Source organism: Hypanus sabinus, chromosome 4 (assembly GCF_030144855.1).
Source record: "Hypanus sabinus isolate sHypSab1 chromosome 4, sHypSab1.hap1, whole genome shotgun sequence".
Lineage (NCBI taxonomy): Eukaryota > Metazoa > Chordata > Chondrichthyes > Myliobatiformes > Dasyatidae > Hypanus > Hypanus sabinus.
This window is the reverse complement of record NC_082709.1, coordinates 62,641,610-62,668,305: the sequence shown is the minus strand read 5'-3', so window position 1 is coordinate 62,668,305 and position 26,696 is coordinate 62,641,610. Positions and strand designations below refer to the sequence as shown.

The window sequence follows — 26,696 nt, the reverse complement described above, 5'->3', positions numbered from 1 at the left end:
TGCTGCGTTCCACCAGCATTTTGTGTGTGTAGCCACTTATATTTTCTTTTCTCTTGAGCAGCCAAGGACTGGATGTTTCCTTGGAACTATTTTTTCTTGTCCCTTCAGTCCCTGTACAGTAGGATATAATTTAAACTCCCAAATTTAAATTAGATTCAATCTGTTACAGAAAACAGATTCAGATTCTACCAAGCTGCAAATTATGAAGGCATGAATGGTGTACCTCTTGAGGGACAAAAATAGCAAATCATGGCTTCTGAATACTGCAGTTGTGAAGTTACAACCCCCTTCATTAAAGTCATAGTCTCCACTGAACATCAGCCATCCAATTATGCTTATCCAGCCTTAATCATTCTCCATTATCTTAAAATTCCCCTTCCAACCTTGCCCCCACCCGCATTGATTCTACCAGTTACCCACGCACAAGGAACAATTTTCAGGTGGCCAATTAATGTAGCCTACCTGCTCATCTTTGGGATGTAGGAGGAATCTGGAGCACCTGGAAGAAATCCATGTGGTCATGCAAAACATGCAAACTCCACAAAGAGAGTCCCCAGAGATGGGATTGAACCTGAGTCAATCATTGTGTTGCAGCTGCTCTACTAGTTGATCATTTTAATGACCCTAAAATTACCAATAATAGTTGGCCATCAAGCCCTTAGAAACTAATGTTATTAACAGTGCAAGCAGGACTCATGTGAGTGAGGAATTCCTGCTGCATTTTAGGTTTAATGCCTTAGCCAAGCATCAGTTGCAGCTCACCCTAAAATATGAGCAGCTATTGACTGTCCAGCACTTTGACTGTCAAATTGATTCATGAAATTTCTGCATACAGTTGACCCTTGAACATTAATTGGTGTATAATTCTGACAGAATGGTCTTGAAATCTTGATCATCTTCCATTGTATAATTTCTACATGAAATTCCAATGAACATAGGAATACTTATCAATTGAATTTTTAAAAATATTATTAACCTGTCCAAAGGAATGATGAATAAAGCAAGTAGCAGGATAAGACATTTTCATCTTGTACCTATAGTTGATGTCTAAAAGCCTCCTTCTGCTTCTGATGTGACTCTTAATATGTTTAAAGAAAATTTAGTTCATGAGTTGAAATTACACATTTGAAGTATTGAAGCATAACGTGGTGGAAGATAACTGCATAAGTAAAATGTTGTTTCAAACAAAATCTATGTCCTTAAGAACTTATTGGTTTAAAATAATAAGTCATTTTAATGCATTTCATTAGTGTTGATTTTATTTTTTCAATTGGCATACTCATCTTAAATTTAGGAGTATAGGTTAACTGAATGCTTTCTTTTAACAGTGAACAAGCTACTGTGCATCAGAGTGGCGACTCCACAGAAGCTAGTGAAAAGCAGGTAGTTCGTGGTCGTACCCGCAGACCAGAAGTTGCCTTATCCATCAGTGTGGCAGACTTCAGATAATGGCTGCGGAAACTGGAAGTGGCCAGCTGGAAGAAGTTGTGAGCTTTTGTCTTATTATCGGAAGCTCATAGCTAAGTAAGAGCAGTGAAAGTACAATCAGTGGCTCATCTTCTATGAAATGCAAAGAAGTAAAGTGAGGATTGAAAATAAGTTGGCAAAAGCTGCCAGGTTCTTCATGACAGTTTGTTGGTACCCTCAGTCTGAGAAGAGAAATCCAGCAGGAGATATTATCAAAACAGATTGAAGAACCATCGCCAGAGGACTTGGGGTTTATTGGTCAATAACTGCCAGAATAAATACTTAAGAGATTTTTTTATTTCATGCAAATATTCAAACTTTTTAAGAAAAAAATTATCTATGCAATAAATGGGATTCTATTCCCAAGGAAAATGTCAATGCTTCTAACACCAACAACTGGTGTTCATTTATGTTGCACAGTATTGCAGTCATCAATACATAGTATTGGTAATGGTAATTGGTAATTTTGGTCATGTGTTCTTGTGAAAATTTCTCTTGGACTTGGTTCTGATCTGGTTGATGTATTGATTGAATTTTCATGGGCCAGAAAATCCAGAGCAGGATCACATCACATACAAGAGTGGTAATTTTGAAATGTTTTTTTTTCTAACATAGGATGGTTGTGGAAAAAGAAACAATTAAAGTGGATTTATGGTCCAATTTTCAGTGAGGACCTGACCTGCTGGCAAGGACTATGTGCCTCACATGTACACTTGCAACCTCAGGAGTTCGCAGTTCAGAGAAAGTTCTGCTATGTAATAATGATACACAAGGTGATAATTTGAGATAGACTTAAAGTATATAACGTATGAAAAAAATGTATGGCCTTCTGTTGCAAGTGGAGTAACATCTTCTAAAGAGCCATTGCTTTCCTATTTAAACTCTTGCTCTCACTAGAAAACCAACACATTTTCCCCCTCAATCAGTTATTTTGCTGATTGTTTTACACAATGCCTTAAAAAGACACCTAACCTCTTGTAAATTAGATAGACACTCAAAACTTTATCTATGTGCTAATAGGATGCATTAAATCCCTTCTGCTATTATTTTCACTCCTGTTCAAATCTTTGGATGTTTTGCGAGTAAGTGCTAAGTGACTAGAACAAAATCCTTACCAACACTGAGTAGCACAGGAATGAGGAGTCCACTTAACAGAATTTCACTATTAATGTATATGTACTGTATGGTACCATTTGCAGGGATCGCAGTGTGTATAAAGGAAAGTCAAGCTTGCACTCAGTTTATCAAATGGTGAACTATTACAACAAATTCTCTCCATTGCCTTTCTAAACAAGCATAATTTCTGTAATTTACTTCAGATGTTACCAAACAAAAACAGGTTAAATTGCTACAGTGATCTGCAGTTGCTTTTGGGACAAATTTGCCTATAGTTTTTAAAACAAGAAAACAAGTTATGAATAATAATGATGAGACAGGAGAAATTAAAGAATCAATTAGAAATGTTGCAGCCATCCTTTATTTCAGCATTTCATCTCGTTTCTTAAAATTACAATTAGCAAATTATATAACTGCCTCCTATGGAACAGGATGCAAAGAGTTGCCTTGAACATGTAGTTTAGGCTCCAGATATTAATGACTCAGTGAATAACTTCATCGGGATATGTAATGCTACTTAGCAGCTGCAGTTGGTTTACTTTTATGTTTGAACCTTATTATATAAATTGTAGAATAGCTTTGAGTGATCTATGACTTTGCTGTGAATTGTGAATGTGAGTAGGTGTATCATATGAATGTGGCATGACATGAAGTTTTCATGGTGCACTGTCATTTGTGATTGGCCAATGATAAAACAATTTTAAGAAAATCTTATTACAGTCAATTTGAACTGAAAATCTAATAACTTGAAGAATGCTGCTGATTTGATTGAGGAGGAAGAGGAGAAGTTGTATTAGCCAGTATGAAAAATATTTTCATGAATACCTTTGGGTAGAACTTGCTTTCTTTCTGGAAAAAGGGAATATTTCTTTAAAACTTTTTTCCAACATGATTTAGTGAAAAAGCAAATGAAAAGCTTTATAATCACTAACTGTATTGATATTTCAATAATAATAGATCAAATCCAAACAAAATCTTTAAGTACTTATAACAACTGGTTTAGATTTTCTTCAGTCAGTAACTGGTATAGGCCTAATTTGCTGTAATCTAAAGTACTTGCTCAGAATTGAAAATAAAACAGTAAATATTGGAAATACTGAGAAGAAAAGACAGCATCTGTGTACACTGATTGTTGACCTTTCATGAGAACTTTGACCTAGAACCATAGAACACTACAGCACAGTACCTTCAGCCCTCCATGTTGTGCCGACCCATATAATCCTTAAAAGAAAGTACTAAACCCACACTACCCCATAACCCTCCATTTTTCTTTCATCCATGTGCCTGTCCAAGAGGCTGTTAGATACCCCCAATGTTTTAGCCTCCACCACCATCGCTGGCAAGTCATTCCAGGCACTCACAACGCTCTGTGCAAAAAACTTACCCCTGATGTCTCCCCTAAACTTCCCTCCCTTAATTTTGTACACATGCCCTCTGGTGTTTGCTGTTGGTGCCCTGGGAAACAGGTACTGACTCTCCACCATATCTATGCCTCTCATAATCTTGTAGACCTCTATCAAGTCCCCTCTCATTCTTCTACACTCCAAAGAGAAAAGTCCAGCTCTGCTAACCTTGCTTCATATGACTTGTTCTCCAAACCAGGCAACAACCTGGTAAATCTCCTCTGCACCCTCTCCATAGCTTCCACATCCTTCCTATAATGAGGTGACTAGAATTGAACACAGTACTCTAAGTGTGGTCTCACCAGAGATTTGTAGAGTTGCAACATGACCTCTCTACTCTTGAACGCAATCCCCGTTAATGAAGCCTAGCATCCCAAAGGCCTTCTTAACTACCCTATCAACCTGTGCAGCGACCTTGAGGGATGTATGGATTTGAACCCCAAGGTCCCTTTGTTCATCCACACTATTAAGTAACTGACCATTAATCCTGTACTCAGTCTTCCGGTTTGTCCTTCCAAAATGCATCACCTCACACTTGTCTGGATTGAACTCCATCTGCCATTTTTCTGCCCAACTCTGCTGCCTGTCTATAGCCTCTTGTAACCTTTGACAACCTACAGCTCCATCCACAACTCCTCCAATCTTCGTGCCATCCGCAAATTTACTCACCCATCCTTCCGCCTCTACATCCAGGTCATTTATAAAAATCACAAATAGCAGGGTCCCAGGACAGATCCCTGCGGCACTCCACGAGTCACCGACTTCCAGGCAGAATACTTTCCTTCCACAACTACTCTGCTTTCTTCCTTTAAGCCAATTTTTTATCCTAACAGCCAAGGTTCCACTTATCCCATGCCTCATGACTTTCCAGATGAGTCTCTCATGAGGGACCTTGTCAAATACTTTGCTAAAAGTCCATGTAGACCACATCCACTGCCCTACGCTGATCAATTTATTTTGTTATTTCTTTAAAAAACTCACAATCTTCCCTTCACAAAGCCATGTTGACTATCCGTGAGTAGATTGTACTTCTCCAAATGCTCGTAGATCCTATCCTTAAGAATCCTTAAGTTGACTGTTATTCTGTTAACTTTGCTTCAGTATCAATAAGGGGTAGGCATTTAGAACAGAGATGCGGAAAAACTCTTTCACCCAGAGAGTGATGGATATGTGGAATGCTCTGCCCCAGAAGGCAGTGGGGGCCAAGTCTCTTTCAAGAGAGAGTTAAATAGAGCTCTTATAGATAGCGGGGTCAGGGGATATGGGGAGAGGGCAGGAATGGGGTACTGATTGTGTATGATCAGCCATGATCACAGTGAATGGTGGTGCTGGCTAGAAGGGCCGAATGGCCTACTCCTGCACTTACTGTCTATTGTATCCACAGGTGCTTCTTTGCCTTTTTGGTATTTCCAATACTTTCAGTTTTTATTTCTGATTTCCAGCATCTGCAGTGTTTTATTTTTTTTAAGTTTATATCCAGAAGTAGTGCTTTGTGTTATACCTATTTTTTTCCCTGTAAGATTTGAATGAATCTTGTAAGATACCAGTTTTCCACTTGAAGCTGATTTTTTTTTGTATGTAATTGAGTTGATTACAGATTCATCTTTAGTTTGGCAGATCTTCAAAAATCTTTATTCTTCACAGAGTGGTGATCATGGGTTATTACCACCTTTTCCTTTGACCTTGGCTGTTAACAATTCATGTCAACTTTTACATTAGATACAAGGTGTATTTTGTTTTTGAATTAGTGAGGTATCGCATGAGACGGTGTTTTATTTTTTTAAAAAACAAGGAAATTTAATCCCTTTCAGCCACTGATTCAACCTGAGGCATCTCTGACCTGTTTTCATGCTTTCTGGAGACAGGTGGAGGCAGGTAGGCAAGTGTACAAGGAGCTTTGTTAGAGAAAAAAGTGTTTTGATACTTTCCAAATGTGAAATTCTGTTAATGATGCAGGAGGCACAAATGCATTAATTATTAGAAATACAATCTCTTCCTAGTGCTTAATTACTTCAGAAGGTGATTAATGCTCATGAACGATTTGATTTGGCCCTTGGTTGTTTCCTTTCTGCTTTGCACTGCCAACAAGCATGGACAATTCAATTTCCTATGTAATGTTGGTTGACAGAGGGATTGAAGTTTCCTTCTACAATGCCACAGATTCCATTGCCCTGGACCACTAGTATTTGGGTCAAATGATGGATAGGTGGAGATTATTTTTGAAATGCTGCTAGAGATGTAATTGTGGGATATGGGGTATTGGGCAAGAGAGGAGGAGAGTAGATCATGCATTGGAATAGAAAACCTGAAGCTTTTAATTTGGGGATTTCACAGTTCAATTGCCACCTGGCTTATTACCTAAAAACAGGCAAGCACTTAAGTCAGCAAAGATGCAATTCTGGCTTCCAGAGATGTTTTGGCATCTATTGAAAGCAAAATTTTAAACATTGCCCAAGGACAACCCCTTCTAATCTGAGCTAGTAAATGTGTGGATAATTATTCTGACGTAAGTTACTCTGACATTAATTATTCTGAGAATGGTCTAAGGAAGGAGTAAGAACCTCCTTTGAATTTTCCTAAGAAATTTGAATCAGTTTATTTTATATCGAGGATAAGCATAATGCAATAATTTCATATGTAAAGCTCTAAATTGATTAAAGAATTTATACAAAAAAAGTTTTTTTTCCTTGTGTGTTTGCATATTTTGATATCCAGTTCTGTCTGTAAATCACTAATCTAGGCCTCAATTAATATAACATGGTTCATGCTGATTATTCCAGTAAGCCTTCAGAAGTATGTATATACTGCATTCTTCAGGAGAGAACTTCAAGTTTAACTTCAAGTTAAACATGCAGAAATGGAACTTCTACATTAATCACCTGCAAAGCTTTGGTAAGGCATTTAGTTTTTTGAATGCAGTTTGTCGATCTGTTGATTGTTCTTCTCTTACTACACAGCTGGGAACATTAATTTTATACTGGACATTGGATACGTTGCTTGAACATGTATAGTGCAAGAGTAAAACAAAATGTATATATACCTTTAATATAATAAGGCCTAAAATGTTCCATGGGATTTTCAAACAAAAATCATTTGTTTCTGAGCCATACAAGTTGTTAGATGATATGACTAAGAGGATGAAGTACATTTGCTTGATTCCCAAGGCATTATTTGAAGAACAAGCAGTTCTTTGGACTGCCTGGATCATATTTATCCTTTGGTCATCAGAGCCAAAGAATTGTTATTGTCTTAGTCACATTGTCATTTGTGGATCTTGCTGGGTATCAAATTGGTTGTTACGTTGCCTATATTGTATTAAAAAAAAGCCAATTATGCTTAAACAACACTTCGGACAACTGTGAAAAATGCTGTATGTTTTTTAGTTAGAGGGTGAAAATTAGCTGTGTTGACTTTTTAAAAAATTAAGATGGAAAGCGTTGTAAATGTTTTGCCAGACAACAAATGCAGAAATGGTTAATTTATGTTTAAAATCTTATTTTCCTTTTTAAAAATGTTAGTAGAGAAATAAGATTGGACCTTTTTTCCCCCAATTATACAGCTTTCATAGAGTCAGTTATCGAAAACCTGCAGCACAGAAATGGATCATTCAGCCCATCTAATCTGTGCCAAACCATTTAAACAGCCTAGTCCTATTTACCTGCATCTGGACAATAGCCCTCCCATCCATGTACCAATCCAAACTTTTCTTAAACAGTGAAATTGAAATCAAATCCATGGCTTGCACTAGCAGCTCATTCCACACACTCACCACCGTCTGAGTGAAGAAGTTCCCCCTCATGCTCCCCTTAAACATTTCACCTTTCACCCTTATCCCATGATCTCTAGTTGTAGTCTCATCCAATCTCAGTGGGGGAAAAAACCTGCTTGCATTTACCCTATCTATACCCCTCATAATTTTGTATACCTCGGTCAAATTTCCCCTCCATCTTTAAGACTTAAGATTATCAGTGCAAATTTATTCTCTTTCTCTCACAGGAAAGTCCCAGGTGGGCATGTGGCAGATAAGGAGGCCAGCTGACTCACCATGTCTGTATTGTCTCAATTTTTTTTTAATCTTTTATGCTCTCTGCTGTGAATTCTTCAAGTAACTCTCCCTTTGGAAAGTTCATATTGAATCTGCTTGTGCCAGTTTTTCAGCAATTCTAACTCCTTTATAGAATTCCATTTACAGAATTCCCATTGAAAAATGCACCTGGTAGGTAAGTGAGAATGGGAAAACTCTTGATTTTGATATAGAACACTAGTTGACATTAAAATCTGAAGAAACGGGTACATTGGATGGTATTTTCCAAATGAAGCTATTACAACTAATTAGTTCCAAAATCCAAATTTATTCTGTTTACAAAACAAGGTTCCCAGTGAGCAATTGTACATTTGAACCAAGCAAAACATACCATGCAGTGCAGTTGCTAATCTTTGCTCCATACATTTTCAATCTTGTACTCAATCCCTTTGACTGTGATGCACATGGACAAGTGCTGTGGTTTGCTGCCATCTCTTATCCATGTCCCTTGTATTGACCTTGCTTTATTCTTGTAAAGTGACCCGGAGACTTGCTCTCATTTGAAGCTTCTGTATTCTCTCTTGCTCCTCTATTTTGGCCTTTAGGACACATAGTTCTTCAGCTTTCAGAGCAAACAATTGCCTGAAGGGGGAGGGGGGAAAATGTGGTTATTTTTGTCCTGTTGCACCAGAAGCTTCCATGGGCACTTTGCTGGAATGAATAGGATTGTTAAATTTCCAGAGATTATTAATGCATTTTGACAAGCAGTTGCAAGTTGATGCTATTCAGTCTTTCAGAGGGGTAGATTTTCTGTTACATATACAATTCTTCTGGACATATTGTCAAAATTCAAAACTGACCTGGAGGATCTCCCTTAATAATTAAGCACTTTTGATGCTCTGTTGCATTTCATAATCATTCTATTTAACTCTTTATTTTGTTTCTAGAGTATTTATTTATTTAGTGAAACAGCATGGAGCAAGCCTTTAGCCGCTCCAATTAACCCACCTGATATGTCTTTGGACTGTGGAAGGAAACTGGAGAAAACCTCCACTTTCCACTGGGAGGACATACTCTCCTTACAGAATGACACTGGAATGCCTCAAGCTGTAATAGCATTGCACTAACCGCTACAGTGTACACTACCATGGTGCCAAATAAATGTGTTCTTTTAATACTGAAAATTACTATTTGGAGGCGAAAACAAAATAATTTTACACTGTGCTATTTCTGTAACCTTGTGTACGACAGAAAAGGGTACTTAATTTTTAGGTAAGCTATTAGATGGCACATCTGTCAGCTCCAGAGTTTCAATCCTGACCTCTACTGTTGCCTCAGTGCAGTTTGCATGTTCTCCACTGGGTTTCCTACAGATGCTACAGTTTCTTCTAGCATGTGCCTATTGGTAGATTAATTAAGACGGCTCTGATGCCTAACCAATTCTGGTCACCCCATTATACATAGATGTGAAGCTTTGGAGAGGCTGTAGAAGAAGTTTACCGGGATGCTGCCTGGATTAAAGGGCAAGAGGCTGGACAAATGTGACTAGTTTTCTTGAAGCAGCAGAGGTTGAGGAGAGTTCTAATAGAGGTTTATAGGATTGTGAGAGGTATAGATCGTATCTTTTTTTCAGGGTTGAGAAGTCTAATATCAGAGGGCGCGAATTTAAGGTGAAAGGGGGTGATTTCAAAGGAGAGGTAAGGGGGCAAGTGTTTTTTTACAGTGGTGGGTGCCTGGGATGATGGTCAAGGCAAATACATTTGGCACTTTTCAGATATGTTTAGATAAGCACCTGAATGTGAGGGACGCGTAAGGATATGGACGTTGTGTAGGCAGAAGGGATTGCTATAGTTGGCTATTTGATTACTAATTTAATTGGTTCAGCACGACATTGTGCGCTGAAGGGCCTGTTCCTGTGTTGCACTGTTCTATGTTCTAAACGAGCATAGATCACCTAATCAGGATGTGTTTTGACATACAATTCACTGCAGGAGAAACTTCTATTTACTGTGAACAAAAGTTCCTGCATTTTCTTGGCTGGCTAATTTATATACAGTCCATTTATGCCACTAAATAAAGCAGGATAAACAAGCTCAAAACACCCTCAAGGCAATTCCAGAGGTATAAAGGATTTCAAGTAACGTTCTGCCTTTAAACAGGTCAGATTTTTTTCCATGGCTGTAATGAAAATTATACTGACTGGTGCAGCCTCCTCGACATCAGTGAGATCTGCCAGACATTGACGGAGATCGCTTCGTTGGTAACCTTTGCTCCTGTGGCCAGCTATATCCCACTCGTGCACCCACATGTCTTTCCTTGGCCTCCTGTGCTTCTATATTGCGGCCGGACACTGACTAGAAGAGCAATGCCTCAAATTGTCTTGGCAAAATGTTGATTTCTCTAATGCCTGGTACTATTCCCCTCTGTTTTCCCTTGTATCTATGCCCCTTTTACCCTTCTCTTTTCCCTTTCCTCTCCTCCATAACTTGCCATCGCCTTTACCTTCACCTTCCTTATTCTGGATCCCCATCTCCTCTTTACTTGAAATGTACTGTACTCTCTTATCGAATTCCTTCTTGAGCCCTTTGCCTTTTCCACCTATCACCTCCCAGCTTCTCACATTATTCGCTTTTTATCCCCCTTACCTGGCAACTCCTGTTCTTGCTCCCCTCCCCTGTTATTCTGCCTTTCCAGTCCTCAGGAAGGATTTCAGTCCTAAACATTGACTGTTCTTATCCCTCCATAGATGCTGCCTGACTTGCTGAGTTCCTCCAGATCTCCAGCATCTCTTGTACTTCTGAATGATTCCTATTAGGTACAAGGACGAGATTAAGCCTTTTGCTGTGAAGTCCAGTCATTTGAATGAGCAAATGGAAAAGATCAGTTGCTTATTACCAGAACTCAGTGGTTAATTATGAAATTTTTGTTTTTTAATCAAAGGGTGATCTAATAGAGGGATTATTAATAAGTAATTTAATAGTGTGGAGAATTTGGACTATTCTTTACCTGTTCACTGGTTCAGTAAGGAATTCGGAGAAAACGTCTTTGGCCAGAACATGATTGAAATATAGATTTCAGTGATGACATAAGGTATAGAACAGTTAGAGAGGCATTTTGATATCACAAATTCAGTACAATGATTTCACACATAGAACAGGGAAAATATTTCACAAAGATTCAATGTGTACAGATAACTATTTTCGAGGCCAAAAAGTGCATCTTACTCTAAATAATTAGTGAAGTATGATCTTGGTAAAGCAAGGACCTAGATTGTGTTCTTACTTCAGATCCATGTTTTGATTCTCTAAAACTTCTATGGAACTCAGATATTTCCTCTGCAGGGAGCTTATGTCTGTCTTGTAGAGTCCTTCAAATTCTGTCAGTTTAGCTTCCTGAAATAATAAATGTTATTTTGTAAATCAGATATTGAGAATGAGCTACAATAAATAATTGGACACTATTCTACATCTGAGCCACATTCAGTGGGGAGGGGGAGCTCTGTCCTCTTCCTCTGCATATCCCTCTGATCAAAGATTCTGTATCACCCGCTTCAAAACAGTTTGCTTTCCAGCATGATAATAATTTTCCTCCTATCTCAGCCTGATTTTATAACCTGCTGTTGAGCTGGTCAATATGCCACTGGACCTATTTGCACATATACAGAGGGCTGAATGAGTGAGCCCACCATGCGTGACAAGGACAAGGGACAAGAGGCCCATCACCACACAAAAACAAGTTGTTTAAAACATGAACAAATAATTAAATTAAGGAAATGGTCGCTAATTTTCCAAAGAATAGATGACCCAGTCAAATGAAAATGATCACTGTTTGGAAGTGATACCCCCATCTGTGCTCCAGCTCATCTCAGACTGAGGAAGGCAAAAGTCTGATGTGCTGAGGGCAGCAGACTTTCTTTTGGTTTTGCCAGACCTTTCATGTTCTGAGTGTGAGCAAAATCAGGCTAGATCAGCTTTCCATCTATTGTTTCTTCTTGCTATAAACCTTTTGAACATAGAATGGTTCAGCACAGTAAGGCCCTTGGCCAGTGATTTTGTACCAAACTGTTAACCTACTCCACGATTAATCTAACACTTCCCTCCTGTATAGTCATCCATTTTTTTTTATCAATTATGTGCCTATCTAAGATACATTAAAATATCTGTACTGTATCTGCCTCTACCACCACCTTTGGCAGTGTGTTTCATGCACCCATCACTGTAAAAAAAAAATCCTGCCTACGTCATTCCCCTATACTTCTCCCCAGAATCTTTTCTGCCCTGGGTTAAAAGCTACATGATACAATTTTATTGGTCACCTCAGACAATTTTACCAACTTAGTAAGCATGTTCTTTTCTCGCTGCTGCCATCAGGTAGAAGGTACAGTTGCCTCAGGACTCACACCACCAGATGTAAGAACAGTTACTACGATTTTGGAACTTACTAAGATTTTGGAAATTACTGGATACTCTGCCAACCCTCATACTCATAGTAAATCTTAAATGGCAGAGTGGGAATAAAGGGGGTCTATTCTGGTTGGCTGACAGTGACTAGTAATGTTCCGCAGGGGTCAGAGTTATGACTGCTTTTTTTCATCTTGTATGTCAATGATTTGGATGATGGAATTGATGACTTTGTGGCCATGTTTGCAGACAATAAAAGATAGGTGGAGGGGCAGGTAGTGTTGAAGTAGCAGGGAGTCTGCAGAAGGTCTTGGACAGTTTAGGAGAATGGGCAAAGAAGTAGAGATGGAATACAGTGTTGGGAAGTGATCATGCGCTTTGGTAGAAGGAAATGAGAAAATTCAGAAATCCGGGGTGCAAAGAGTACGCATGCAGGATTCCCTAATGGTTAACTTGCATTTGAGTTGCTGGTGAGGAAGGCAAATGCAATGTTAGCATTCATTTTGAGATTACTAGCATATAAAAGCAAGGATATAATGCTGAGGCTTTGTAAGGCATTGGCTAGAATGCATGGAGTATTGTGAGCTGTTTCAGACCCCTCATCCTAAGAAAGGATGCGCTGACATTGGAGAGTCCAGTGAGAGGTTCATGAGATTGTTACTGCAAATAAAAGGGTTGATGTACAAGTTTTGCTTGAGGGATCTCACTGAAATCTATGGAATATTGAAAGCCCAAAACAGAGTGGACGTGGAGAGGATGTTTTCTTTAGTGGTGGAGTCTAGGTCCAGAGGGCATAACCTCAATACAAGGACATCCTTTAGAACAGATGAAGAGGAATTTCTTTATGCAAATTCATCGCCACAGATAGCTATTGAGGCCAAGTCATTGGGTATATTGAAAGTGGAGGTTGATGGTTTCTTGATTAGTAAGGGTGTCAAAGGTTATGGGGAGAAGGCATGAGAATGGGGTTGCGAGGTACAATAAATCAGCCTTGATGGAATGATGGAGCAGACTTGATGGGTGAATACTGCTGTTATGTCTTATGGTCTTAATTAATATCCTGAAGAGTCTAAAGGCAACACTATTAACCAGTGAGTTTTGGGCAGACTGTGGTGTGCCCAGTGCCTGAATTGTTAGGTAATTCTAGTATCTTCCAGTACTATCCCAGCTCAGAGTGGCAACTGTGACCATGATCTTCTGACTCAGTGCCAAGCACGCAGACAAATGGATCTCAGCCTCTGCTATTGTTTGCATGTTTGGTATTCCTAAGCCACTGGGAAGTTAAGCTTTGGTTTCCAAAACTAGAAACATTTACACAAAAGTGACCAAACATCTGATTACCGTTGCTTGTAGCCGTTCCTTGACATGGCTTAGGTGTTCAGTCTGATACTGTAGCTCTTCTGTCTTCTTTTCCAGTTGTTCCTGCAGATCCTGTAAATTTGAACATGAGATCCTGCAGGTGCTGGAAACCCAGAGAAACACTTACAGATCTAGAAATAATCCTAATTTGAGTCTTGATTAAGGGTCTCGACCCAAAACATCGACTGCTTTTTTCCCTCTCCATATATGCTGCCTGATCTGCTGTGTTCCTCTATTTGAGCCCATAAATATGAATACAGGCTGTCACTATACAACACATAAAAATTGCTGGAGGAGCTTGTAAGCCAGGTAGTATTGATAGAGAAAAATGAACAGACATTTTGACTTGAGACCCTTCATCAGGGTGAAAAGGAAAGAAGCCAGGAACCAGAAAAAAGGAATGGGGTGGGGGTGGGGCAGGAGCAACAGCTGGAAGAATCCATGTGAGATGGGGAGGAATGGGGATGATGGGAGGAGAAAGCTGAAGAGGATAGTGGACAATAGAGTGAAGGGAAGCAAATGAGAAACCATGGGGACAAAGGTAGGGTTGACTGGTGGGATGACGGGAAAGAGAAGAGGTAAGGGAAAACAAAGGGTGATGCCATAAAATTGGAGATTACCCAAATTTAATTTGAGATGTTCCTTTAATTTGCATCTAGCCTCAGCTTTGCAGTAGAGGAGATATGTCAGTGTGGGGATGGGAAGTGGAATTAAAATGACTGGCCACAGGAAGATCCTGGTTTTAAAATGGAATGAGCGAAGGTGCTCGAACTCATTCCCCCAATCTGTGTTGGGTGTCACTGATGTAGAGGTGGCTGTTTGGGAAGCAATAAATGACACTGGTATATTCACATGGGAAGGACTGTCTCACCTAGGACGGTTCAGGCTCTGAGGGTAGTGAGAGAGGAGGTGTAGGGCAGGCTTAACATCTGAGATGGTTGGGATAAGTGCTTGGAGGGGGATCAGTGGGGAGAGTGATCCCGTTGGAGATGGTGCAAGTTGTGGAGGCTGATGGGGTGGCAGGTGAGGATAAAGGGAAATCCCATCCTTTTTATGTCAGTAGCAAGAGTATGGGACGAGGACAGATGAGTGGGAAATGGAGGAGTTGCAGGTGAGGGCTGTGTGTATAGCAATGAGCTTTTATGGAAAATGGCAACACCCATGTCCTGCAATGAAAAATCTCATCATGAGATGCCTCTATGTTCAGCAGTGTAAATTATCCTCCAGTTTTAAATTCTGTACCCTGTCACAAGGCAGTTCACATTTAATGAAAGAATGACTTTTTAAAATCTTTATCTGCAGTATACCAATTGCCACTAAATATACCCTTGGGTATGATGACCAAGACTCAGTACTCCTGGAGCAGTCTCAATGACATCCTGTACATTTGTAGCAAGACCTCCTTACCATTGAACCCGTGAATTAATGAACCCGTTACTTAATTAACCCGTGCAGATCCAGCCACTGTAGTTGACAGGAATGCTATGTAACCAAAGCTGCTTTACCTTCATAAAGGTAATTCCAAAATAGCACTGAATTGTTCCTGGCCATATGGTTATACCTGGATCTTCTGTTTTGACATTTTTAGCTCCTCGACTGTTCCAGAAATGGCATTAAATTTGTTAGCAGCTTCCTGAGAAAGCAGAATCAAAGACCAAGTCGGATTACATTTTTAAAAATGTGCTTCAGTTATCTGTAGATTGCCAAATTCAAGTTCACTAAATTCCAAAATCACAGCTAACTTAATGGAAAAATGTCAAGTGTACCTATGTTGTATGTAATAGGACAGTATTTTTTAAAATTTTTATGTTTGTATCAAGTTTTAATGTAATTATTACATAATTATTATAATAAAAAATAAAGTAACCCAAGCTGGATGTTATTAGCAGAGAATTTGGATTTTCTTTATTTCCAAAACTGGAAAAAATATTCTGACTAAAATTCTTTGAACAAAATTCTAATTTGAGGAAAAGCCATTTAACCTATCAAAATTTGTGTGGAATTTCAACACCATCAACTGAACATCCAGTTACATTTTTGAATACACCTAGAGGATAACGGAATTAGTGTTTCATCAGGTCCTGTTTCTTAGCTTGGAACATCAACAATTTATTCCTTTGCATAGGTGCTACCTAAACTGCTGAGTTCCTCCAGCATTTTGTATGTGTTACTCTGAATTTCCAGCATCTGCAGAATTTTTCATATGCTTAACTCACATCAGGTTACATTCATTAATCACTCCATCTGTAATGGTTCCAAATCTAGTGAGGCCTCAATTTCAATGTTCTCATCCTCATCTTCAAACCCTTCCAAGTCAACCCTGTAATATCAAGTTATTTTCCTGATCGTTAGGGTTCTTCTGGGGGTCAAGAATGGCGAGGAGTCTTAATTCTTAAAGATTGTTTAGTTTAAAGTTTAAACAAACACACAAATACTAAGCAAAGTGAAAAATTGAGAAGCAAAGCAGGGAAAAGCAAAGAAGGTGAAGATAAAAAGATGATGCCTCTGAAAATCCATCACCTTTACAGTTGAGAAAACAGAAAATTCCTTAGATAAAAATAAATTAATTAATGGTTGCACAATTACACCACGTGTAATATGCCTACACTTAGCCAATGGAAAATGAAAAGGTATATATATTACTTTCTACCAGTAAATGGGGACAAACCACCACATGCTGTGAAAAATACACTAGTTTGTTTTTTTAAAAAAGTACGTTTTGATTAAACTATGACTTTAGTCTTACAATTCATCTAATATCTTAGAAAAGCTACTTTAAAAAGTGGTTTCCAGCAACCCCCTCCCTATTCCATCTGTTTATTCAATCCTCTGCACCTTCATGCTACTTCAATTCTGACCACTTACATGTAACCAAATTTCAAGTGTCCATTCCAGAAATCTCTGTCTTCAGCTCTGGAATTCCCTGTCTAAGCTGCCCAGTCTTAAAATTCCTTAAAGATACTTCTGAAAGCTAGCCCTTTCATCAAGATCTTTTCACTTATTCTGATAAACCTCTTTAGGCCAACTTTCCATTTATAACAATCTTAAGTGTTCTCGAGTATTTATTATGTTGAAAGAACCACAAATGCAAATTATTGATACTGCACTTGAAAAATGATGTTGGGGGGAAAAAAACCTGATAGTCTATCCCAAGTATTTCATTTGTAATGTACTATTCCATTGAAAGAAGTGGAACATCTCCTTTGTGGAAAACAATCAAAATACATATCTTTAAGCACTTGTATTCATTTCTCCCAGTGGGTATCATATTAAAAAGATTTTGCTCACCTCCATTTCAATGTTGTGTTCCTCAAGCATGGAAGTAATCTGTTTTTGGAATTGCTCTTCAATTAACTTTTTCTCTTGGTCACATTTCTTTTTCAAGGTGTTCTCTGACAGATAAAAGAAACATCTCATTCATTGTATGCTATATCACAAGACATTTGTGTGTGGGTACAACCTTATAAACTTTCCCACTTTGGCAATTCAAGATATTTCTAATATCAGTGCTGGTGGACTCAAATCCGGCTTATTGCTGGAGGCCAATATCATTAAGGAACAAAAAAACAATTTGTAGGAGGAAACTGGATAGTCAGCTGGCATCTGCAGAGGGAAATGCATAGGCCAGACGAATTGTCTTGACCCAAAGTGTTGACTGCCATTTCACTATACAGATGTTACCAGACCAGGTGTGTTCTTCCAGCAGCTCTTTATTTGCTCCAGATTCTACCATTGCAGTTTCTTTGACATTTTTTTATTGAGGAAAAGCTGCAGTTTTGGTAAGAAGGGGTCTGTTTGGGAGAATATGCGTGATCCCTTGACACCATTTCTGCCTAGTTAAACATTAATCCTTAAACAAATCCTCTAGAAGCAAAAGCTGACATGGTCTGTTTGTCCCATGCTCTATTTCTTGACCCAGTAAAACATCTGCATGGCTTTGAAGCTCATCACTGCTCTAGGGGTTCAAAATCTGCTCTACCCAAACTCTAATTTATACACGTACACAATCAGCTGCTCCATGGATGTGGCAAATCTAACAGGATAAACAGGTAAGTTAACAGAGAACACCATTTAGAGCACTTCAGCCATTGGTATTGACTACTTTTGATTCCCTTTCCAACCACACTAAATAAACAAGGTAGTTAAAATGGGGGTGGAACATTTTCACCATCCATGGTAGTTAGTAGCAAGTGACTACTGCTTGTGGTGAACTATGTGCCTGTCTGGACACGCCTCCTGCTGACTGCTCCTGTGGCTCCTCCCACAGGCCCCTGTATAAAGGCGATCTGAGGCCTGACGCTGGGCCTCAGTCTCCAGGACATAGTATGATGGACACTCACTCCTGGTTCCTTCTTCCAGTCAATAAAAGCCGATATCTCGCCTTACGTCTCAGTGTGAGTTATTGATGGTGTATCACTGCTGCAGCAGCAATCTAGTAACCAGCACTATACAAGATGATAGTAGTTGTGTTATCAGCACATAAGTGTTCCATTAAACATTTATACACATTGTGTACTTACAATATGGCTCTTTTCATACACAGCCTCACAACATGCCCAGTCCAAATACTCCATGCTTCCCCCATTTCCCACTATAATTCATGCTCAGTAGTTTTCCTGCTGAAATGGTCAATTACCCTGCAGGCTCAACTCCATTCTCTTGTCTGCTTCAAACTGCTTGTTCATTTCAGCTTCTCTCTGTGCCCAGCTTTCATTCATTTCTTCAATGATGGATTCCTGATTCAAGAAACCATCAAATTGGAATTAATAATGTTACAAATAAACTGCAGAACAGCCCCAAGTAGCATTTGCTACAATCCTGTTTTTAATAGGAAAATTAGATTGGTTGCCTGGCATATCTGATGATGACAGTTGGACCTGTGCAAAGAAATTTCTGCAGGAGGGTTTTCAAAGTGGAAAAGATATTGCCTTGAGCAGTTCCACTCTCTCTACCTCAAAAGTCCAGATCCAGTGGGACAAGTAGTTGTCACAACTGGGCTCTTCCTTGTTTGCAGTGGATGACCATGATTTTTTTTCTGTGCCTTGTCATACCCTTCACTCTATATGAAGTGTTGCAGAACTGTCTCTTTGTTGGACCTCACTATTGATCTCATTTGCCTAGTCTTCATTGCTATCTCACTGTGGCATGAGCCCACTGGGTACCCTCACCTCGCCGTCAAAGCGAGCCGGCCACAGTTGCATGTAAACGGCAACTTGGAGCCACAGATTAGAGCTGAGTGCTGTTGGGGACCAAAGGTGTGTGAACTGCCCAGAATGGACATAAGAAACCCCTACTAATAGGAAAAAGAATATAATAATAACTCTACTGATTTGGCTTCCAAAGTACATACACACAAAGTGAAAATTCAGGGGCATGTGAAATCTCTGTTAATTCTATAAACTTCTTCCTTCAATGTAACAATGTGCACCATAATCAAAACTTTGGCAACAAAGCTCTTAATTTTACTTTTAATATTGTCATTCTTCAGAACAGGTGTGTAAAGGAGAAGGAAATGTTTGTTACTTCAGATCCAATGCAGCACAAAAAAACACAATAACTATAAAAGCAATCCTCTAAAACAATGTACAAGTAACTGGCTGTATGTACTTAAGATTAGTTTATATGCCTCAGCTGATTGTATGTACAGCAAGTGACAGAGGAAATGATAGGGACACTTGACAAGAGGAACTCTCTTTAAATATGAAAAACGTACAAGGAGAACAGATTTGAGTGAATTCAGTTCTTTGCTTTGATTAAGATAGAACAATGGTGAGGTTGGTCCAGCTGTGACCTCATGGCTTCAGCAACCTGGGTTCAGTCCTGACTATGACCCCCTCTCCTTCCCCCCCCCCCCCCGGTGCTGATGGTGTGGAGTCTGCAGGTTCTATGACCACATGGATTTCTCCTGGATGCTCTGATTTCCCAAGCATGAATTGGCCCCAAAGGTGGAAAAATCTAGGGCAGTTGATGAGAACGTGGGGAGAATAAAACAAGATCAGTGTATGATTGGTCTAAATGAGTGCCTGATAGTCAGCACAATAGGCCAAAGCACTTCTTTTCCCTGCTCTACAGCTCCAGCTTTACCTCTAGGGATGAATGGATTTTAAAAGCCCAGACTCAGACACACTTAGATGAGTGTTCTAACACTAGGCTCCTGGATCATAACACATTTATGTTTTAGGTATAAGCAGTAGCTTGGGCGGGAGTTCCTGGATTTTCCCGGTACTTGAGCTGAGACCAGCAATACGTTGCACCACTGTCAGTGTCATTTCGATGGTCTCAGGATATGGGAAAAAAACACTTAGGGCTGAGATGAAGGGAAATTTCTTCACATAGGGCATTTGCCATCACAGAGGTTGGATGGTTGAAATTTAAGAACAAAAGGTATCAAGGAGTATGAGAGGGCAGTAGTATTGAGGTAATGGTCATACTGAATGGCAGAGCAGATTCGAAGATCCAGTGACAATCTTCTGCTTTTGTTTTTATCCCCGTTTCTTTATTTCCAACTCCAATATCCTTCCCTCCACTGCCACCTCTAGATACAAATTAAGTAACCTCAAACCAGCATTAGAACATTGCTGGGGCAAAATATGCTGAAATGATAACTTACACACGTCATAGCACCATGAAACTAATTGTTTTCTGAGGCAATTCATTATAGAGTGCTATAAAATTTAAAGACATCTTTGTTACTTACCTTATAGGACATAAATGCAGCCTGTGTGCTATCAAGCTCTCCCTTCAGCTCGGCTATAGAAGAAAAGGAGAAGATATGTTGCATCAGAAGTGATCAAAGTTATAATCAATGTAAATTTATTATCTAAGTACATGCTGTATATGTTTCCATATACCTCTGAGATTCATTTTCTTACAGGCTTTTAAAGAAAAATAATAGAATTGATGAAACACTATACATAAAGACTGACAAATGCCCAATATACAAGAGACTAATTGTACAACTAGAAACAAGTAATACTGAGAATATGAATTGTAGAGTCCTTGAAAGTGAGCCTGTAGGTTGTGGAATCAGTTCACAATTGAGGTAGCCATCCACCCCAAGTATTCATAAGACAAATCCACACACTACGGAGACAATGTTAGTGTGGGCCAGGTATTTAATCCCTTTACTGCTGTAGGCTATCATGCTTAAAGTGACAAGTATTGCCTCTCTTTGAAGCAAATCAGTCCACACACTGCTTCCCACTAGTCACAATACCCACTCCCCTTGAATTAAGGCCAACAATTCCTAGAATTTAAGCAATTCTTGGAAATCATTGCAATGTAACAGTTATTAATGGACACCAGTCATTTAGAACCCAAGACCATCAGTTCTGGGGGTAATACAGTAATGTGGTTGGCACATCGCTTTATAATGTCACCCATCGAGGTTAGATTCCTGCTGCTGTCTGTAAAGAGGTTGTACGTTCTTCCTGTGACCACACGGGTTTCCTCCGGGCACCCTGATTTCCTCCTACAGTCTAAAGATATACAGTTAGGCTTAGTGGGTTGTGGGCATGCCATGTTGGCACCAGAAGCGTGGCGACACTTGGGGGGGTGCCCTCAGCACATGCTTGCCGATTTGATTTGACACAAATAACATTCTCTGTATCTTTCCATGTACAAACAAATAAAACTAAGCTTTATCTTTAGCTTTAATCTACATTTTTTGTTAGATTTTTTGGCTCTTAATTTCTGAAGTAACTATAAATATTTTGGTTGTTAATGGAAACAATACTATTATTTCCCTGTATGTTCCAATATACGTTTGATAGATAAGCTTGAATCTTGAAATATTTCTATCTCCCTATCCCTTCCTCATTTTCCTCTCTCTCCAAGTTGCACCCAACAAATTTTTTTTTGTTGCTTCAACTCTTCCCTCACATTGGGGTGACATTGTGTAGTAAAAACAGAAAATGCTGGAAACAGCAATAAGATCTCAAACAGAAGAGCCTTCAGCAGAACTCCACCTTTTAATTTGTGCACAAAGAGCAGAATTCACACTTCAGTCAGTCCCCATCTATAACTGTGCAAGCAGCTACCAAGGCCCTGGGTTGTGGACAATCAATCAGCTTCATTCCCTCTTTCCATCACCATCATCCTTAAAACCTAATTCTCTGACAAAGCTTTTGATCATCTGTATGGCTTGGCATAACATTTTATTTCATAATATATCTTGACACCTTTTGCTCTAGGTAACGTATACAAACCAAAACTACAACTATTTATTATTTATCATTTCAGTTCAGTAACTATACACCAGATCAGTCCACAGTTCTCTGTATTAAACCAGTCCAGATACCCTTCCACCACACATCAGACTGGTCTTGTACACTGTGTACAAAATTGGCCCAGTATCTGACGTGCTGCACTTCACACCAATTCAGCACACTATGACATCAGTCTGGGTTTGACCCCTGTGCATCATTTATCAGACTAGTCCAATAATTTTACTTTGCACTTTCTAACACGATGATTTGATAGCTCATGCAGACCAAACTATATGTCATCCACCAAACATAAACTTCATCTGATTACAGAAAGCAGACAGATGAAGCAATAACAGATGGATTCAGTGCCTGGGCCTATGCATTAGTCAAACCTTTTTTGGTTATAAGGTCTTCTTCAAAAAAATGCTTCACTGTTCCATACAAGGACTGGATTTGATATGGCAATTCAATTTCCACACATGTGAAGAGATTTATTTATTTAGCAGATGTACATGAAAACAGTTGGTTTACAACCAACACAGCCAAAGCACGTGCAGGGGAGAGCTCATAGGCTGTATATTCTGGCACCAACATAGCATGGCCACAATGTTCAGTAGAACAACAAAACAAATCACCACAGCAACACAAGCCCCTTTCCTGCCCTCCCTCCTATCCACCCACACAGTCCTCTGACCTCTAGTCCTTGGTCCCTGACTTTCAGACTCAGAGACATTGCCCTCTGACTTCCAGACATATGACCCAGGGTCTTCAACCTCCAGCCTTACAGACTTGGGTCTTCAACCTCCAAGCTTCCACCTCTAGACGTGCCAGTCTCTGAACTCCAACCTCCGAACTTGGCCGCAATACAAACTGGTCCGCACACGGAAGGAGGTAGTCTCATGCGGAGTGCTGAAGTCAGTGAAGAATAGTGCAATGTGTGCTATCCTTACAGGTAAAATGTACCAGAATTCGCTGAAACCTCAGCAGACAACGGCTCAATGAGTGAATAAATTACTATAACGTCTCGTAGGGTGGACACCATTTTGAAATTCATCAACAAATTTTCCTTTAAAATTAAATACTGTAATTTTTTGGGAAGCAGAGAAACAGCAAATCTACATACAATAAACACAAGATTCTGTATATGCTGTAAATCTTGAGCAATATACACAAAATGCTGGAGGAATTCAGCAAGTCAGGCAGCATCAATGGAGAGGAATAAACAGTCAACATTGATAAAATAAACAGACTTGCTGAGTTCCTCAGTATTGTGAGTGACCACCATAACTTCGCCATAAGTATTTTGTGTGTGTTTCTCTCCACAGCAAAACGGTTGCATGTGGTGTGAATGGAACCTACCATACTGCTTCTCTGCGTCCATTTTGATCTCTACCATTGACTCTTCAAATTTCTCTTTCATCGCCTGGACTTCAAGAGCATGGTTAGCAGCAGTTTCACTGAAACAGAATAAATCTTCACAATCTGGCCCTTTCTCCATCCCCTGATTGCTCAAAACATTCGTTTACAAGGGCAAGAGGTCCTCCAATCCTGAATTTTGTTTCAAACATTAATCTCAGGCTACTTTTGACCCTTAAGGAAAACATTGCTACAGGCTTTTAGGAATGTTACCATGGTAATAGCCCCACCCATTCATGTCCAGCAAACCTGGGGCAAGTACAGCATGATGCACACTCACCTCTCAATGTGCAGCCCAAATGCATGCTAAAGAACGTCTCAGCCGTCCTTTTTTTGAAATCCTACCTCATGTGTTCTTCATACTTCTTCTCCAACAACAACCTTGCCTGCTCGTTCTTATTCTGAAACTGGACCCAATAATGTGCAGTGAGTGCCCATCTCCCTGAAACACCAAGCCAGCTTCCTATCCCATCAGCAAACCCCCCATCTGCCTGCCCCACCACACAAACACCCTGGAAGTAGTTCCTTATTCACTACTGGTGGGTCTCATGGTTTATAATTTGAAAGGAGCAATACAGAGAACTTTCACTGTAAATGACTGAGAGCTTTTGACACAAAACTGCATAAAAATGTGGTTAGATTATAGTTCATTGTACAGGCAACTGGAGGGAGGCGCAGTAGCGTAATACTATTACAGTGCCTTTGAATTCCTCCCACATTCCAAAGACGTATGGTGGGCATGTATTGGCGCTGTAAGTGTGGCGACATTTATGGGTTGCTTAGCAGAATCCTCGCTGATCTGATTTGGTGCAAATGATCTGTTTCACTGTATGTTTTGAGGTACATGCGATAAAATAAAGCTAATCTTAATTTTAAATCTGAAGAATATAGTATGAGTAGAATGTACAACAAAGAAGCAGACCTTTTCAGCTCATTAACCCAAGCTAGTATATAGACTTCTAACATTCTTTCCCCTTCACCTCACCCACTGGAACTTCTTTCTGTGCCTTCTTGCTCTCTGCAGGTTTCTGGTATCTCCTTCATGGACACTGGTACTTTTTACCTCATCCGTGCCACGTAGGAATGACTTCGTCCTCCACTGATGTTTTTGTATTACCTGTCAGATCTACTCATGACAGTATGAGGCTTAGTTTGGTGTCTCACAGATGGAAACATTTCCTCAGCCCACACTACAAACCAGTTCATTATCTCAAAGACCTCTATTAGAGTAATTCCTTCCTACAAAAGGAGAAACACACACAGTATGTGGAAGAAGTGAGGTCAGGTAGCATCTATGAAAGGAAATAAATCAGGTCCAGACCTTTCATTGGAATGTTTCTACTGATGGGAAATTCCTAAACAAAAAGATGGAGTTACAAAACTAGGGAGTAGTCATTTAAAACTGAATTGTACAGCAACTACTTCTCACAGAGGGTAGTGAATGCCTGGAATTCTCTACCATGGAGTATTTTGGAGGCTCAAACCAAAGGGGATTTATAAGAGGAGGGGGATAAACTTTGTCTGGCATAGAAGGTAAGATCAAGTGTTGTCACATTGAATGGCAGGGCAGGCAGGAAGGGCTGAATGGCCTATTCCTGCTGGACATTTAGAATCAGAAATCATACAACAGTGAAGAAGATCTCTATAAAGACTCTATAAAACTCCCTTTTAGGCCAATCCCATTTTATTCCCCCATATTTCCACTGTTTCTACCATTTACCTACACACTAAGACTAACCTACCAGCCACACTTGTTTGGAAAGTGGGAGGAAACTAGAGCAACTGGAACCAACTCAAGTGGTCACAGGGAGAATGTGCAAACTCCATACAAGGATCAGCCAATGTCAGCAATGGACCTGGGTCTCTGGACCAGGAAGACAGCAGCTTAACTGTTAACCTTCAACTTAATCTATCGCCTTTCCATGTTAGCCGCTTTCACCATTTCAGAGGAAAGAGTTTCAGGTTTGTTATTTTATTTCTGGGATCATTGTTGGAATCTCCCAACCTAGGCAGAGACCTGGGTTCATTCTAACCTCTGGTACATAGAACATGGGAGAGTAGAGCACTGGACAGATCAATCATGATGCCAATTGATACTAAACGTCCTCCTCATGTGTATCACCATGTCCCTCCATTCCCTTAATATTCATGTGTCGATCTAAAAGTTTCTGAAACTTCACCAAACTGCTTGCTTCCACTACTAGCACTGGCAACCTATTCCACACAACTACCACTCTCTCCATGTAAAACCTCGCTCCTCTCGTCGCCTTTAAGCCTGCACTCCCCAAACTTCATAGTGAAAAGCATGTTCTCTGGTGTTTGAAAATATTCAGTCTACTCCATCTATGACTCTCATAATTTTAAAATCCTCTCTTGTGTCTCTGCTCAGACTCTTACACTCAACAACCCAAGTTTGTCCAAACCTTCCTTCAAGCTCGTACCCTCTAATCCAGGCAGCATCCTGACAAACCACCTCTGCACCCTCTACAGAGTCATTCACATCCTTCCTGTAAAGGGGTGACCAAAGCTGCACACAGTTCTCCAAGTGTAGTCTGATTAAAGTTTTACAGAGCTGTAGCATGACTTCCTTACTCTTACACTCAATACCCCAACCACTGAAGGCGAGTTCATGTGTGCCTTCTTTACCACCTAATCCGTTTTTGTAGCCACTTCCAATGAATTGTGTCTAGACCCCAATATCCATCTGTACTTCAATAATATTGAGGGACCTATTATTAACTCTCCTTTCATTTGACCTCCCCAATTGTAACAACTGATACTTGCCTGGATAAAACTCTCCCTCGTCTCTGCCCATGTCTGTAACTGATCTATATCCCACTGTAGTTGTTGATAGTGATTTACACTATTCACAACACCACCCACAGCTCCCAACAGTATCCTAAGGGGTTTGAGGGTGATAGCCACAGAGAAAGCCTGCCTCCCCTTACTTCTCCTGCTGGTCACCCATTTATGTATAATCTGCACCTTAGGGTGACCACCTCACTAAAGCTCTTATCAATGAAATTGACAATCTTCCAGTTGATCCTGACTACATCCAAATGCACCCTCAGTCCCTCCACTTGGTCTGGTAGGAACTCAGCTATAGTATCCACAGATGTGATCATCAGAGAGACTATGGGGTTCCCTAACTTTCCACATCTTGCAGGAGCATTCCGTTGCCCTAACTACCATCTTGGCTAAAGCATATCAAAGGTCAGAGATTAACAGGAAAATAAAAACTTTTCGTTTCTTACCTGCCACTCATCGACACCTCCTCAGCGAAGCCTTTTGAGCCAAAGCCTCA

The 26,696-nt window shown here is 39.8% G+C and overlaps 2 protein-coding genes across 9 annotated transcripts in view; one reads left to right on the top strand and one right to left on the bottom strand.

Moving 5' to 3' along the window:
* Positions 1-7,254, top strand: part of usp40 (ubiquitin specific peptidase 40) — a 137,698-nt gene extending 130,444 nt beyond the window's left edge. For 4 of the 5 annotated variants that reach the window (XM_059967269.1, XM_059967267.1, XM_059967268.1 and 1 more), the window contains one exon: positions 1,329-7,254. In XM_059967269.1, coding sequence (XP_059823252.1) covers positions 1,329-1,449 — 121 coding nt within the window. In that variant the 3' untranslated portion in view covers positions 1,450-7,254. The remainder of the gene's footprint in view (positions 1-1,328) is intronic. The other variant, XM_059967271.1, reaches the window with a different exon arrangement.
* A 1,070-nt stretch (positions 7,255-8,324) lies between these two features.
* The window catches only part of LOC132392825 (flagellum-associated coiled-coil domain-containing protein 1-like), a 58,959-nt gene continuing 40,587 nt past the window's right edge, over positions 8,325-26,696 (bottom strand). For 3 of the 4 annotated variants that reach the window (XM_059967263.1, XM_059967264.1, XM_059967265.1), the window contains 9 exons: positions 23,738-23,799; positions 23,336-23,433; positions 20,467-20,519; positions 18,406-18,505; positions 17,058-17,161; positions 15,331-15,402; positions 13,752-13,841; positions 11,293-11,402; positions 8,325-8,652 (listed from right to left, as the gene is read on the bottom strand). In XM_059967263.1, coding sequence (XP_059823246.1) covers positions 8,535-8,652; positions 11,293-11,402; positions 13,752-13,841; positions 15,331-15,402; positions 17,058-17,161; positions 18,406-18,505; positions 20,467-20,519; positions 23,336-23,433; positions 23,738-23,799 — 807 coding nt within the window. In that variant the 3' untranslated portion in view covers positions 8,325-8,534. The remainder of the gene's footprint in view (positions 8,653-11,292; positions 11,403-13,751; positions 13,842-15,330; positions 15,403-17,057; positions 17,162-18,405; positions 18,506-20,466; positions 20,520-23,335; positions 23,434-23,737; positions 23,800-26,696) is intronic. The other variant, XM_059967266.1, reaches the window with a different exon arrangement.